This window comes from Ruditapes philippinarum, unplaced genomic scaffold (genome assembly GCF_026571515.1).
Source record: "Ruditapes philippinarum isolate M1 unplaced genomic scaffold, ASM2657151v2 ctg7774_1_1_1_1, whole genome shotgun sequence".
Lineage (NCBI taxonomy): Eukaryota > Metazoa > Mollusca > Bivalvia > Venerida > Veneridae > Ruditapes > Ruditapes philippinarum.
Genome location: NW_026861090.1, coordinates 68,761 through 86,343, shown reverse-complemented (window position 1 = coordinate 86,343; position 17,583 = coordinate 68,761). Strand labels below are relative to the sequence as shown.

General features: G+C 31.7%; 1 protein-coding gene and 1 long non-coding RNA gene across 2 annotated transcripts in view; both read right to left on the bottom strand.

Annotated features, from left to right (window-relative positions):
* Positions 1–17,583, bottom strand: part of LOC132714490 (putative leucine-rich repeat-containing protein DDB_G0290503) — a 77,889-nt gene that overhangs the window by 45,711 nt on the left and 14,595 nt on the right. The window contains exons 7-10 of the mRNA XM_060697383.1: positions 8,187–8,228; positions 7,600–7,641; positions 6,996–7,037; positions 6,405–6,446 (exon numbers count right to left, since the gene is read on the bottom strand). Coding sequence (XP_060553366.1) covers positions 6,405–6,446; positions 6,996–7,037; positions 7,600–7,641; positions 8,187–8,228 — 168 coding nt within the window. The remainder of the gene's footprint in view (positions 1–6,404; positions 6,447–6,995; positions 7,038–7,599; positions 7,642–8,186; positions 8,229–17,583) is intronic.
* On the bottom strand, positions 562–6,009 carry LOC132714488 (uncharacterized). The gene is made up of 3 exons (XR_009623559.1): positions 5,363–6,009; positions 4,046–4,158; positions 562–1,351 (listed from the first exon to the last, which is right to left on the bottom strand). It is a non-coding gene; the product is annotated as an uncharacterized LOC132714488 (long non-coding RNA).

The following is a 17,583-nucleotide window of genomic DNA, read 5'->3' as shown; positions in this document are numbered from 1 at the left end:
TTCAGTGATAGTTTGGAATAAGCATTTTTAACTTAAGGGATATAATTAAAACATGAAGCAAGGTAGAGTTATGTTTCTTGAACATTGCACTTCCTCTTAAAAGTCTCTATCACTTTGTGAAGTTTACATAAAATCCCTTCAATACATATCTAGTTATATTCATATTTCGGACAAGAGTGTGAAGGACAAATGTCTTCCTAAGTTCAGACTATGTTTTTTTTCCTTTATCAACTAAAATCTCAAAATCACCATTAAAAACATATTTTCCTCCCATGAGCAACCTTTTTCCCCAAAAGTACAAGTCTGTATGGAATGAACACAGATATTTATCCATAATATTACTTGAATCCATACCGACAGATGGTTAAGACCGCAACTTTATTCTCTCCCTTTCAGGAGCATAAATTATAATAACATGCTAAATCTCTGTATAGTTCTATATCAGATACCAGTATGATGAACCTTACTTTTGTACCATTTAAGTTATAGCAAAATTCAGCTTTCATTGACATACAGAAATGGGTCAGCCTTTAGACCCTCTTAATGAAAATATAAGGGGACTAATAACAACAATTTATTCTCATAGTTTCAATTCTCAGGTTTATTACTTATCATTACACCAGGCAAGCTAAGATACATGATAAAACCACAGGCACTATATACCACATTTACCCATATACGCTCATAATACTATATATAAAGAATAAAGGTCCCTAACGAGAGAAAAATATCATGCAAAACAAACAAGAACTGTTCAGTAAAAATACATCAGATCACTATTTTATTTTTGTGGTTGTCTCTAGGAATAATGTATCCTATCATAAACACTTTTTACTTCATCGAAATCCTACAAAATGCTCCAAAATACGAGCAAGTTTCCAAATTTCACTGAAATGTCATTGCATGTCGTTTTCGACGTCCAAGCGATGCGTGTAAACAAAGGTGAATTCTGGTCAATTTATACAAAATCAACGAATAACTGTTAAGATTTCGACATACTTTCTTTAAGGCAACTTGTATACAGTCAAACTGCGATGTCTTTACTTCACAACTGTCCGACGATAACGCTAACAAGCTAAAAAACTAAAAATAATTGACAGCTCCGTTCCATAAAGTAACCATTTCCTACATTACCGCACTGAATATAAGGTAAAGTAATGATTGGTTAAGCGGGAAATCCGAGTTTTAACATTTTCCTTCAACACAATGTTCAGACTAGCCCTCTAAATTACTCCAACTAGTCCAAAGTGTTAATGGTGCCTATACAGTTATGATCACTACATCTGGAAACTTGAGATTCCCACCGAGTGTGATGCTTATCTTCATTCGCTTGACAGTGACACATGTCCACCTTAAAAAAAAGCAATAAAAATTATATGAAGTGCAATAATTTGCAAAAAAATGCTTATCTTATTTGTCTCTTCTTACATTTATAATGCAGAGCACTAGATTTGTGTGTCTGTCATACAAAATGACTTTCAATAATACTATTTAAATATATTTGAAATACAATTTCTTTAATAAATACTCATAGTAATACTAAATTCCTTTTTTGTGATATTTTTTCTGACACATATGTGCAGACAGTACATTGTGTACACCGGTCTTACTGACCTGTGTGAAACCACTCTAAGCATGATGGAACGCACTACTTTTACATGGCGGCTTTAACACCGAAGTGATAGAACAAAACGGAAATCGGGTCACTTGAAAAATTAAACTTTTTCCATACTCTGTTGGTGTAATAGCCTTTACATCATTTTTACTCAAAACATGTGCAAAAACACTCCTTCTGACAATCCTTTATTGGTATTCGTTCAACACTCGTATTTCGTCAATTGTTAGTCTAAATTAAAACCGAAAGTGAAAGTAGTTTTGAATATTTGAATACATAGTAACACAGTGGAACTATCAAATTTGCACTTGCAATATTAAACTCTGAAAAACAATGAGCCCTTGAAAGCAATGAACAATATATTGTGTTTTATTAATAAAATTGTCATCCCTACGCAGACTTCTTTATGTCAGAGTTATTTTTACCCTCATTTGGGGTGAGTAATGCGTTGTGAGAGACTGGTGTGTATACAATTCAGACAGTATACAATTAATTTGTTTCGACGGCATACAATTTAAAGGTATAATTACTTATTGGCTACAAATAAAGTAAATAATGGTTAGTTTAATAACCAATCTGAATGTTTCAAAGATTATCCCTTCAAACTTTAAAAACAGTCTGTCAATTAAATAGATCTTAGCAATAAAGGCACACTAAGAAGAAAACTAGAAATGTGTCCATAGGACACGGGGATGCCCCCACAAGCCACTGTTCTATCAATCTTATGACTCTAGGTCAAATATTTTTTGGACTATACATGTGCCACAAGTTGAAAACTAAAATCAAACTAGAAATGTGTCCATAGGACACGGATGCCCCCACACGCCACTGTTCTGTCAATCTTATGACTGTAGGTCAAATATTGTTTGGACTACATGTGCCACAAGTTGAAAACTAAAAATCAACAAAGGGCCATAATTCTGTTAAATTTGGTCGCAACAAAAATTCCTTCCTTTACTACCATCTACACATTAAGGTTGTTAATCCCTGGAAGTTTAAGCAAAATCTGCCATCTGGTTTAAGAGGAGTTGCGTTCACAAAATTTCTACATAGTATATAATGAAAAAATCAACAAAGGGCCATAATTCTGTTAAATTTGGTTGCAGCAAAAATTCCTTCCTTTACTGCCATCTACACATTAAGGTTGTTCATCCCTGGAAGTTTAAGCAAAATCTGCCATCCGGTTTAAGAGGAGTTGCATTCACAAAATTTCTACATAGTATATAGTGAAAAAATCAACAAAGGGCCATAATTCCGTAAAATTTGGTCGCAGCAAAAATTCCTTCCTTTACTGCCATCTACACATTAAGGTTGTTCATCCCTGTAAGTTTAAGCAAAATCTGCCATCCGGTTTAAGCGGAGTTGCGTTCACAAAATTTCTACATAGTATATAGTGAAAAAATCAACAAAGGGCCATAATTCTGTTAAATTTGGTCGCAGCAAAAATTCCTTCCTTTACTACCATCTACACATTAAGGTTGTTCATCCCTGTAAGTTTAAGCAAAATCTGCCATCCGGTTTAAGAGGAGTTGCGTTCACAAAATTTCTACATAGTATATAGTGAAAAAATCAACAAAGGGCCATAATTCTGTTAAATTTGGTCGCAGCGAAAATTCCTTCCTTTACTACCATCTACACATTAAGGTTGTTCATCCCTGTAAGTTTAAGCAAAATCTGCCATCCGGTTTAAGAGGAGTTGCGTTCACAAGATTTCGGGACGTACGGACGGACGGACTGACGGACGGACGGACAAGTGCAACGCTATATGCTCCCACATTGTGGGGGCATAAAAAGGGCCATAATTCTCTATAATTTGGTCGCAGCAAAAAAATTCCTTCCTTTACTACCATCTACACATTAAGGTTGTTCATCCCTGGAAGTTTTAAGCAAAATCTGCCATCCGGTTTAAGAGGAGTTGCGTTCACAAAATTTCTACATAGTATATAATGAAAAAATCAAAAAAGGGCCATAATTCTGTTAAATTTGGTTGCAGTGAAAATTTCTTTCTTTACTACCATCTACACATTAAGGTTGTTCATCCCTGGAAGTTTAAGCAAAATCTGCCATCCGGTTTAAGAGGAGTTGCATTCACAAAATTTCTACATAGTATATAGTGAAAAAATCGACAAAGGGCCAAAATTCTGTAAAATTTGGTCGCAGCAAAAATTCTTTCCTTTACTACCATCTACACCTGAAGGTTGTTCATCCCTGTAAGTTTAAGCAAAATCTGCCATCCGGTTTAAGAGGAGTTGCGTCCACAAAATTTCTACATAGTATATAAGTGGAACTAGAAATGTGTCCATAGGACACGGATGCCCCCACACGCCACTGTTCTGTCAATCTTATGACTCTAGGTCAAATATTGTTTTCATTAATTTTTTTGGAAAACAGCTTGGTTTGTGAAATATACATTAAATATTATATAAGTACCTGTTGTTTGTAATAATCTTCTAGTCTTTCTTTAATCTTATACTGTACTTTTTTTCTAGCTACATGTACCAGCCTTTCCAAGTGAATATTAAAGTAAATGATCTTTTATTTCCCTGAAAATATGAATTTAGAGATTTCATTTTCAAATTCATCTAATACTACTCTCTTAGTGTGTGTATATACAATGTATATATGTGTCTATACAATGTATATATATGTTCACACAATAATATGATTGTGTACAGCATGTAATGACATAATTAAAATTTGAAAAATTTATGATAATAAAATATTAATAATATTTCTTCATATTACTCCACAGTATTACCACTAAAATAGAAAATGTTCTATCATTTTATTATGATATTTATTTTTTACATGTAGATTTGTGAAAAAAATGTGAATATCAGTAGTGTCAAAAATTGTTAAATCATATAAAAATAAAATGTCTAATTAACACTGATAAATTACTTCAACCATGTATTGAGAACAAGTATAGATCATTTCCAACAGTCTTGCTGTTGTGTTGACATTTTCGCGACATGGTTGTGTGTCTGCCTTGTAATCAAGAGGTCTGGGGTTCAAATCCCTTTAATTGCCTGAAGATTTTTCAGGTTAACAATTATCAAGGTGGCAGTGATTTTTTTTCAACTTTCAAAACAACCTGTGGCTGTATAAATGGGAAACTATAGCTTGATTAATGAGAAAAGAGGAAAAATTTCAACCACTGAAAATGGAATTTACCCATACATTTAAAAAAAGTGTAATTCAATTTAAAGGGGTTCCATTGAGGTATTTTGTCATGATGGGACTGAAATATTTTTTCCAGATAAATGTACCATTTGATGAATGTTTAGAACACTAATCTTTGTACAAACCTTTAGATCATTTGCGCACTTCGTTTTTCCAGAATAATTATTCAAATTGTAAAAAGATGACCCAAAATGAAATGGCTAGACTTTAAATAGATATATATTATAATTTATAAAGGTCAAAATAAAATTATTCTGAAATATTTAAGAATGTGCCCCATTTGGTAGAGACGTAACGGCCGTGACAATTAAGACAAAAAAAAATTGTAGGCGTATATGCCGGTTTTCCTGTAAAGGCAGACATCTGTGTAATATCAATTTGTAAAATCTGTCGATTTGCAGTCTAAGTATGGTCGAAATGTCTTGGGTACGAAAGACTCGAGATCTCCAAATTACTTCGAAATTCTTTACGAAAGTTTTAGTCCTCGGAAACAAATTGGCATCAATAAATAAACTTAATATTATTATTCATCAAATTCATAACATATTTTGCTTTATAACTTACCTTATGAGCTTAACAGGCTGATAATTATGCTCGTGAAGTAGGTCAAAAAATATACCGGAAGTTGTTGGATTCATTTAACCTAATTATCGGCTAATTCAGAGACGAATAGATTATCTACATCTCTGGCTAATTCTATTTCAATATCCACTTTGCAATTATAAACTACAAAATTTATCCGATAAATAATGTCTTTTTCAAAAATTTCTGGAATATAATACAAAAAAATGTGATGATAAGGCGGATGAGTAAGTTAAATATTGCAAGCCGTCAAGCACTATGACCCAATTAATTTACTATCCCATTCATAGAATTATGTGACCTTTCAAATTATATCCGCTACGTTTCTAATACCGTAATTCAAGCTCAATTGCACATTATTTTCAAAAAATAAATTTCTTGTCTCCTCTTCTGTTCGCAATAAATCGAAGTTTTCAGAAATTCAGAGCACTATTTTTCACTCGCGGCAGTTATGCGTCGGTCATGGTCGGGTGATCACTATGAATTCAGCTTACGTTGATATGTTAGAATACAATATAGCATATAGAGTGGCGATGAAACGTCACAGCAGTGGGCGTTACCCTGTATGGTTGGAAATTTCGGGTTTGTAAGTGCACTAGTTGGGACTACGTCCCAACTAAAAATGACTTTGATATGACGATTTAAAATTATAGATTTTTTTTGTTCAAAATCAGTTATTAAGAAAGGCATTTTTTTCAAATGTGTTATTTTTTTATAAAGATTAAAGACATTTTATGCATAAAATTTAAATAAATAACAATTATTAATTAAATAAGTTAAATAACCACTTTGAGATCTTTCACAAAATATAAAAATAATTTGTAAATAAAAGTTCAATATTTTAATTCAATAAACTCTAGAACTTTCTTGATATTCTTTTTTGTTTCAACGAAATATCATTTTGTTCGATATAATCTTGACAAGTCTAAAGACAATTCTTTTGTACCATTTGTTAAAAATGATACAGAAAGGATATATCAGTTATAAGAATTATCTTTTTAATCTAAGCTGTTTAAGAATATACCTTAGATTCGGACGCCCGGAGTTGTCCTGATAGTTCAATCACCTGCAAAAAATGATTAAGTAAAACTTGAATTATCGACATAGGTTTTGATATTAAAGCAAATAGAAGGCATTACAAAAATTCACTAGCCCGCAGGGCAATTTGCTCACAAATTTTACTTCCCAGCGGCGAGTTCTACCCGATGCGGGCAAGCGGTGTTCGCTTAAATAAACGCTAACCTTGTATAAATTACTTAAATAAAATTTTAATACGTTTTGTGCATTCTGAACTTACAAATCGAGTTAAGAATGTTTAAAATTCATCAAAGATTCCCAAATAGTTTCGTACAATTTACAAAAAGAGATAATTTAATATTCTTTGTGGTCAAACAAAAGTGTATAACAGTTTTGACATTGTCATATATGGTGCATGAGTTACAAAGGACTTGTTAATTTCAATCACTACTTGTTTGTTTCAACGAATTATCATCTTGTTAGATATAATCATGTCAAGTCTAAAGCCAAAATTTTTAAAGCATTTGCTAAAATGATACAGAAAGGATATATCAGTTATAAGAATTATAATTTAAATCTAAGCTGTTTAAGAATATACCTTAGATTCGGACGCCCGGAGTTGTCCTGATAGTTCAATCACCTGCAAAAAATGATAAATTAATTCTTGAATCATCGACATAGGTTTTGATATTGAAGTAAATAGAAGGCATTACAAAAATTCACTTCCCCGCCGGGCAATTTGCTCACAAATTTTACATGCCAGCGGCGATTTCTACCCGATGCGGGCAAGCGGGGTTCGCTTAAATAAACGCTAGCCTTGTATAAATTACTTCAATAAAATTTTAATGCGTTTTGTGCATTCTGAACTTACAAATCGAGTTGCGAATGTTTAAAATTCATCAAAGATTCCCAAATAGTTTCGTACAATTTACAAAAAGAGATAATTTAATATTCTTTGTGGTCAAACAAAAGTGTATAACAGTTTTGTCATTGTCATATATGGTGCATGAGTTACCAAGGACTTGTTAAGTTCATTCTCTCATTTAAATCACTACTTGTTTGTTTCAACGAATTATCATCTTGTTAGATATAATCATGTCAAGTCTAAAGTCAAAATTTTTGTAGCATTTGCTAAAATGAAACAGAAAGGATATATCAGTTATAAGAATCATTATTTAAATCTAAGCTGTTTAAGAAAATACCTGATTTTTGGATTCCTGGAGTTCTCTCGATAGGATTTCCATCTACAAAAATGATTCAGTAAAACTTAAATCATCGACATAGGTTTTGATATTAAAGCAAATAGAAGGCATTACAAAAATTCACTTTCCCGCCGGGCAATTTGCTCGCCAGCGGCGATTTCTACCCGATGCGGACAAGCGGGGTTCGCTTAAATAAACTCTAGCTTGTATAAATTACTTCAATAAAATTTTAATGCGTTTGTGCATTCTGAACTTACAAATCGAGTTGCAAATGTTTAAAATTAATCAAAGATTCCCAAATTGTTTCGTACAATTTACAAAAAGAGATAATTTAATATTTTTTGTGGTCAAACAAAAGTGTATAACAGTTTTGACATTGTCATATATGGTGCATGAGTTACAAAGGACTTGTTAAGTTCATTCTCTCATTTAAATCACTACTTGTTTGTTTCAACGAATTATCATTTGTATGATATAATCTTGACAAGTCTAAAGTCAAAATTTTTGTAGCATTTGCTAAAATGATACAGAAAGGATATATCAGTGATAAGAATTATAATTTAAATCTAAGCTGTTTAAGAAAATACCTGATTTTTGGATTCCTGGAGTTCTCTCGATAGGTTTTCCATCTACAAAAATGATTCAGTAAAACTTAAATCATCGACCTAGGTTTTGAAAGATTGAATATATTGTAACTAGACTACACTAGATCTTGAGAAACAAGATTCAATAGAATTATATGCCCGACGTATGATAAAGAACACTTTTATATATAAGTATTTATGTATAAGTTGATAAAACTGGGACTACGTGGAAACATTCTAAATATTATAAAATCTATGTACACAACAGTTAAAGCAAGGGTAAAATATTGTAATAGATTAAGTGACCCATACGAATGTTTACTTGGTGTAAAACAAGGAGAGTGTTTATCTCCCTTTCTCTTTTCCATGTTTCTGAATGACCTTGAAGATGAATTTATAAAAAGTGATATTGAAGGTATTGATGTTGATATGTTTAAAATGTTCTTAATCTTATATGCTGATGATATTGTAATTCTTGCAAATAGTAAAGACGAACTACAAAAAGGTTTAAATGTTTTAGCAGATTATTGTGATAGATGGAAACTTTCAGTGAACACATCTAAGACGAAAATAATGATATTTAGAAAGGGGGGATACTGCCTAGAAATTTGAATTTTTATTACAAAGAAAATTGTATTGATATAGTTAGCAAATTTACGTATTTAGGGATTGTTTTCACATCAGGGTCCTTTGCAGAAGCTCAAAATACCATTGCTGGACAAGCGTTGAAAGCAATATTTAAAATGAACAAATACCTATATAAATGTGTTAATATTTCTACTTTACACAGATTTGATCTTTTCGATAAACTAGTTAGTCCTATACTCAATTATAGCAGCGAAGTCTGGGGTTTTATACATGGTAATGCAATTGAAAGAGTGCATATGCAATTTTGTAAACGTACGTTAGGTGTTAAAAAAACTCAGAATGATTTTATATATGGTGAACTCGGTAGAATATCTTTCAAGACAATACGATACTATAACATTATTAGATACTGGGTTAAAATATTACATACAAATGAGAATAAATTTGTCAACAAAGTTTATAATTTATTAAAAAATGATTGTAGAAATTACCCAAATAAAACAAATTGGTGTTCATTAGTGAAAAATCTTTTATGTACATTAGGTTTTTATGATGCTTGGTTAATGCAAAGTGTTGGTAATACTGACCTGTTTTTATATTATGTGAAACAACGTTTGAAAGACCAATTTGTACAAAACTGGTCAAGTAGATTAAATAACTCTAGTAGAGCTCTATATTATAGACATATTTCTGTTTTTAAGTTTCAACCATATCTAAATATTATCAATGTTGAACGGTTTTGTAAAGATCTCACTAGGCTAAGAGTATCATCTCATAGATTGCATATAGAAGCGGGTAGATGGACTAAACCAAATAGTACCCCTTTAAATGATAGAAAATGTTTTTCATGTAATGTCTTAGAAGACGAATACCATTTCATATTAGAATGTAATGTATATAATGATTTAAAATACTGGCATATTACTGGAGACGTCTTTATATGCCAAAATCGAATTGTTAAATTCTGAAAACGTATGTACATTACGTAAATTAGTAAAATTTGTAAACAATGCTTTTACACTAAGAAAAAAAAGATTATACACAAATAATTAGTAGTCATTATTGTTAAGTTAATTATATTTTATTTTGTTTTGAATAAGTGAAATTTTTGTGAAATGGGGATAATAATGTCAATAATATATATGTAAATGCATAGTTAAATTATTATGCTTAATAATTTTGAATTAGTGAATGCTTTAGTTTAGAAGATATACATGTCAAGGATATATATTTGTAAATGTATAGCTAAATGATCCTTAAGATTTTGCGTCCTTTTTAAATCGAACCACTCTCTATAGCTAAATTTACTGACTAATAGTTATGTTGTTCTTGTGTTTTGTTTCGGCAAGAACAACATACACGTACTCGAACAAGTATAATATAATTTTATATGATACAGTATATACATCCGAGTTTTTGTCAAATTCATTTAATTTTTAAATTGATTCACGTTCTATACCTAAATTTACCGACAAATGGTTATGTTGTTCTTGTATTTTGATTCGACAAGAACAGCATATACATACTCAAGCAAATATGAATATAAATTTATATGATGCATTATATTATATACATGTATCTTTTCAAATTAATTCAAAACAATGTATGAAGTTCACTTCTCTGTAAGTTTTGCTAGACAGTAGTAATTTATTTAACATTAGGTAAATTTGAATGTCCTTTTGTTCTGATGTTCATTTTAATTGATGATATACAATTTTGTGTATACCTTCTCCATTTACACATGTTATTGTATGTATATGCTTTACACTGTCTTGTCATGTATCATGTATCTGTTTATCCTCATGGACCATTTGGTCTAATGGAATATTGAAAAAAAACTTATATGTTTCATGGCATATTAAACAAAATACCCTCAGAATATAATTATAGTGATACAAAACCCAAACACTGAGCAATGTCAAGTAAAAGATCTACAACTACAGTAGTGAAAAGACGCATATCTATGCCCAAAATAGTAAAGATTACTTCCAAACTTCATTTTCCCGTCACGGCGTCATATGCATATTGCATTAAGGTATGACTATCCTAATGCATTACCTCAACGTTGAAGAGTATTCAAAAAAGCTAGAACTACAGTAAAATACGTTGAAATTTAGGGCTGTGGGTTCAACCCAAAGGCGGGTTAACTTTTTTCTCTTTTTTTCTTTTACATTATGTATGTATATCTCATATCTCTTAACGGAAAAAAGTGTTTAATTTTAATGATTGAATTAATATATGTATTAATTGGCTAAATTATGCCAAATCTAATAACAAATATGGTATCTGATATTGTCAAAGTGATATAAAATTGAAAATTTGACAGTAAAAGTATTTAGTATTTTACAAGATCAACCAATATACTTTTAAAAAAAGAATTAGAGAAACTTTGAAAACAGACACTCATTTCAGTAAATTTTAGGGATTTTTTAATTAGGCTCTAAGTAGGGAAATTGGTCAAACACGTGTTAAAAATGGGTGGGGTAGGGTAATATTTTTTATACATAATTCATATTTTTTGAGAAGAAACAATCTTTCTGCTTATATGGATTGTTAGCTGAATGTAACATTTTGTTTCTTACCAAAGATTAATGGGAAAACATTTTTCAGTTCCTTATAGTTCTCTTTAGGATGGTCATACCTTAAGGCAAATTGTTATATCAATAGGTACTATTTCTGAATATGATTCAAAGCCCCACTCATCACCAAAACTATTCTAAGTAGATAAATAATGATTGCTCCACATTTGTGGTCGACCTACCGATATATGTTATCATATTTTGTCTGTCTTCTAAATTATTGCAATTAATTGATTAACCATTATCATATTACTTTTCGTGACCCTGTTGAAGAGCATTAGTCAGGACCCCTCCACACATACTAGTACACACGCATGCACGCACGCACACACACACATACACACACACGTGACCTTGGGATAGGGGTTCACATAAGATTTCTTTACAGAGAAACCATTCCTTGATCTTAACAACAGCAACTTTAAAATTGACTTTATGGGAAGCAAAGCAATCTCAAGCGAGTTCTCTACATAAACTTTCGAATTACAATATATGTACCATATGCTGGTTTTTGACAAGAAACATTTTTTAAGTAGCAGTTATCTTGACCTTGATTCTAGGGGTCTCAAAAACAATCTCTACCAAGATCATCTCAAAAGTTTGATGTATACCAATTTTGATAACAACATATAATTCATAACTCTAGTTTTCATAACATTTGGAAGTTCTCAATAACTCGAAAAGTGTCACCTAAAATCCATTTGTATTAACGGAGATAAGATCAACTCCGAGGAGTCTATTAGATATTTAGGCGCATTTTTAGAACAAACACTAAATTTCAAGGAACATGTCAAACGAAAGTGCCGTACTGCAATGTTAAAATATCTTAGAATAAAACGTATCCGAAAATACCTCACCAAAGAAGCAGCTGAAATACTAGTTATAGCAATCGTAATGTCACACTTGGATTATTGCAATGTCATTCTTTATGGTGTATCCGATTTTGAATTGAAAAAAATGCAACGTATTCAAAACATGTGCGCTAAGTTAGTTCTGCAACGAAAGAAATTTGACAGTTCAAGGCAAGCACTGTTCGACCTTCACTGGCTGCTCATCAAATCTAGAATCGAATATTAAATTTTGACTTTTGTATACAATTGTTCAATCGGTCATGCTCCAAAATACATTTCTGAACTCCTAACCAAACAAGTACCAAATACCCGACTACGTTCAGCTAAAACCTCTGAGAACTGCTACGTTATTCCATTCAATAAAAGAAAAACATTTAGTGACAGAAGTTTCGGAACTATTGGTCCAAAATTGTGGAATCCGCTGCCATTAGAGTTGAAACAATCTAAGAATATTGATGTATTTAAGAGAAATCTTAAAACACATTTTTTCAGGAAGTTTGAATCACTATTTTAAAATCTGAAATGAGATAAACATGAGTAACGTATAACTGATGACTGACAGTGTGATGAATGTGAAAAATAAATGAATGTTTTATTCTTTTTAATCTATTTGTAATCAAGTTACATGTATGTACATAATCTTATCTCATGCTACATGTATATCAATCAGTTTTATCATTTTATGGTCTCTGCAATTTTTTAAAAATATGTTAATTGGAATTGTATGTAAAAGCTTTTATTTCACTTGATGTTGATCCACATATTCTTATGCATTCACAATTTTATTCTTATTATTTATATGTACTGTACAACGCCGTTGAATATTATTAAATAGAAACAGGCGTTTAATTAAATAAAAAGTTTCAAGTTTCAAGTTTTTGACCAGAAACCCTTTTCCTATTTTTGAAACAGTGACCTTGACCTTAGGGAGGCAAAACGCATTCCAATTTGGCGAGGTCGCTGCATAAGCTGGCTATATACCAAGTTTTATAACAATATCTCATTTCTAACTTTTATCTATTTTTAGTAACAGTGAGGTTGACTAAAACGATCTGTGTGGTCTTTACATAACCAACGAACCGACAACCTCACTCCAATAAACCCCACCATCTCAACTTCTTTTGTGGGATGACTATTATAAATTCCTTGAATTAATTTAGTAATAAACATATTCAAATATTGCCAACACATCAATTACAAGTTTATTTACATCATGTGCATCAGTCTTTACTGTTAAGTAATTCGGATTTGTTAACGTTTTAAATGGCGTCAATATGTTATGCAACTTTACACTAATCATTTTTTCGTTCTTTGCTCTGTTATTGAGATTCTCGTCAAATTAAATCTGGAATTGATATATTGAGACAAATTACAACAATGAAGTAATTTACTATAACTTAGATTTATGACGAGTTTCATTGCAATCTTATCAGCGACTCGTAAAATATGATTTTCCTTTTCATTTAATTTGAACACTTGCCTTCTTAACTGGAAATCTTAAAGTAACATACTTAATTTATATACGAGGAACATTTAATAAGTTATGTTACTAACAGATTTCCGTAGTTTTATCCTCATAGTATTTTAAATCGATTCATTATTTTCGGGAGACATACTGTTTTTGTGTTGATCATCTTTCTGTCCGTCTGGTTGGTCGATCGTCCGAATTAACATTTTCAGGCTTTCACAGGTGGAACTACTGGTAGGATTTCTATAAAACTTCCCAGGAGTGATCGAAATCGTCCCTAGTCGTCGCGCATTACACCGGCACGTTCAGCTTCGCTGCTCAAAACGTCCGTCAGAATTATTAACAGAAAAATCTTATCCAGATTTCTCAGGTCAAACTGCTAGAAGGATTTCAATGGAACTTGAGTGAACAGTAACATCTTTAGTTGTGCATATCACCGGCATATTCGGTTTGCAGCACAAAATGAACGCCATAACTATAAAAAGGAAAAACTTCTTCGGCTTTCACAGGTCGAACTGCTGGCTGGATTTAGAAAATGTTGTCTTGCTATCACTGGTCAAACTGCTGGCGGGATTCCAATAAAAGTTCACAGGAGTGATCGGTTCCATCTTTAGTTGTGTATATTGCCGGCACGGTTGCTTTGCTGTACAAAATGGCCGCCAGAGTTATAAATAGGAACATATTGTCAAGCTTTCATATGTTAAACTGCTGGTGGGATTGAGACAAAACTTCACAGGAGTAATCAGTACCATTCAATGTTTAAGAAAACATATGTTTTTGTGACTAAAACCCCGTTTTTGTTATACTTGAATGAGGCGTTCACGCCCCACTAAACAATGGCTCTTTCAAATTTATGTGATATGTTTATTAAATGAGAGCCCTCGATACTATGCTGGCGTTATCGGCAATGTAAAAGAGCCCTCACAATTGTGATTGAAAAACACAACAATTCATTAAATGTTGTTTTTTATTGTTTATCTAGTTGTTAAATGTTTAATTTGCAGAACATAGTGTCTTTGATTTAGATTTCTATACGTGCGCTCTCTTTTATTAGTTTTCGGCGGTGTTGTGCTTCGAAGATTCATATTTTGATTCAATGTTCATTTTTTACCATGACTATATAGCGTTGCTTTGATTTGGCGCAATTAACTTCGTGCTAAACACCACACTTAAATACTTTAGATACTATAAATGCTTATTAATAAACACTCACCATTTAGTATTTGAAATTACTTTTATAAAAAAAACTGTCGATTTACTAGACTGATTAAATTTAGCCGATTTATCAAAGTAAATGTGTTATGATTTATTTGAAAAAAAAATGCAATTCTATTGGATAAATGGCGGACTATTTGCCGCTGGCGCCAGCACCTTTTCGATGGCTCGCTCTCATTTAAATAAATGTTAGTATTTTATTTCTAACTAGGCTCTTTTTGTGTTTAACCTAAGCTAAGGCACAATATTACATGCAAGATTATGTGGGTCAACTTGAAAAATCACAAGAGATGTGACTCTGCTTGAAAGAAAACACACGGGTTGATGTTTGGTAAAAGCTCAAGCAACCATATTTGGAATTTCATATGGAAAATGCATCCCAAATGATGAGAAAAATATTCTACGTGGCAACGCATTCTTTTTGATTTCAGAAAAACGAGCATGTTCGTCTAAGTCGAAAACTTTTTAGCTCACCTGTCACAAAGTGACATGGTAAGCTTTTGTAATCGCTTTACGTTCGGCGTCCGTCCGTCCGTAGTCCGTCAATAAACCTTTACTTCAAACGACATCTCCTCATAAACCGCTAAGCCAATTTCGTCCAAACTTCACAGGAATGTTTCTTTGGTGGTCATCTTGAAAATATATTTTAATTCCATTCAAAACTCTGGTTGCCATGGCAAGAGAAATCTTAAAATATCTTCTATAAAAAAAAGAGTTAGAGCTTAGATATTTAGAATGAAACATCTTTTAGTGAGTGTCTACTAATTTTGTTCAAATAAAAGTCCCGGGGTCTAAATTGTCCCTACCCTAGGCTGTCATTGATTTTCCTTTTACATGTATTTATATAGTAAAAATAATTCTTTAAGAAAAAAAACAAAGACCTGGCCCTTAGATGTTCACCAGGACAATTTCCTAATGAGTGTCTACCAAGTTTGTTCAAATAAAAACCTAAGAGTTAAAACTGGCCCCGCCCTTGGGGGTCTTTGATTTTCATTATATGTTTATATCAAAAATTTAAAAAATCTTCTTTTAAAAAACCCAAAGTGCAAAAGCTGAGATATTAAGCAAGAAACATCTTCTAGTGAGTGTCTACCAACCTTGTTCAAATAAAAGCCCTTGGGTCAAAATTGGCCCGACCTGGGGGTCTGATTTTCCTTATATATACAGACATTGCTTATACATACAGCATTGTAATAAGAGATCACTCAAGGGACTGCCAAAAAGTGGTCTTTTAATAAAGTGGTATCTTAATAGAATTATGGAAAATTTGAGACTAAATATATAGGTTTTACCTTTTATATACTACAAGTCATAGATATAACATCATCGTTTACAATAACAAAAACTGTACAATATTATGTATGTATTACAGTCTCATAATTAAATATATGCCTTTTTAAAAAAAGTCATCATTATGAGTTTATTTGTTATTTATTTATTATTATTTATTTGTTTGGTTGTTGTTTTTTGGTAGAAATTTGTGTAAAAAATGTGATCTACGGTCAAAATACTATCGATAAAAACATAGGTTATGAAAGGATAAAAATGCCTGTAATGCCAAAAGGCATCAGTACAAGAAGATGTTGTATCTATTTTTTAATCCCCGTGAACTAGTCGATCAAATGCTTTGTCCAGCTAGTCACATAGTCACTAGACAGTTCTACTAGAATTCTTTACTGATAAGTGAATGCGTTTTTCAATAAGAAGCACCCAAGTAAAGGATCGTCAGGAGTCTATTTTATATATTACAATATCTACTCTCACAAAAGAGAGATTGTTAATTCTTTCTTGGTGTCTGAAAATGTTTAAGTTGTAAACCATCCGCCAACTTATCCTGACTTATGTCTCTGCGACTTTTTTTCTGTTTCTGTTAACAGGCTTAAGAAAACACTTTCTTGTAAAAATAAATTCAGGAGTTTTTTTCTCTTGGCAGCTCAATTTACATGTATCAGTGTCTGTGAAAGATTCAAAATAAGATTATTTTTCAACTTTTCGAAATTTTACAGGGAGATAACAAAAATGCATCTTTGTAGTGGGGAATACTTTGGAGGTTTGAAATTGAAAACGCGTTTTATAAATCTTTACAAAATATGAACTCAGTTTTACAGAAACATCGTTAATTCATAATGTCTAACTGCCTAGTTTCATACTAAATTGTATTAAACGTTAATATATCTCAATAATAATTTGTTTGCTTGACACTGCTCAATGTTTGGGCTTTGTATCATTAAATTATTCTGAGGTGCATGTGAACAATATATTAAGAAACCTGTGTCATAATGTGGAAATATTAATCAAATAAATTTGTTTTGTTACTATATGAATTTAATATTGCAGATTTTGACGGCACTTATGATGTAAATTTTCCTATCCACTTATATTTTAAACATATACCAAAATAAGGGTTTGGACAGAAGTTCAGACTTCGGTATTTCATCATTTCCCCCTTACTATTTCGTTTACGTTGATAATATTTGGGCTTAATACAATCTTGAATAGTATATTTGTTATTATGTACAAACACATGAATAATATCAGATACAATATGTAAGTAAAAATTGTAATGCGTTTTGTGGCTTTTGAACAACGTCGAGTTTCGACTGTTTAAAAATCATCAAAAATTCCAACAGAATTTCCTAAAATTTACAAAAAGAAATACATGTAATTCGTTATTCTATGTGGCCAAGAAAAATGTATAA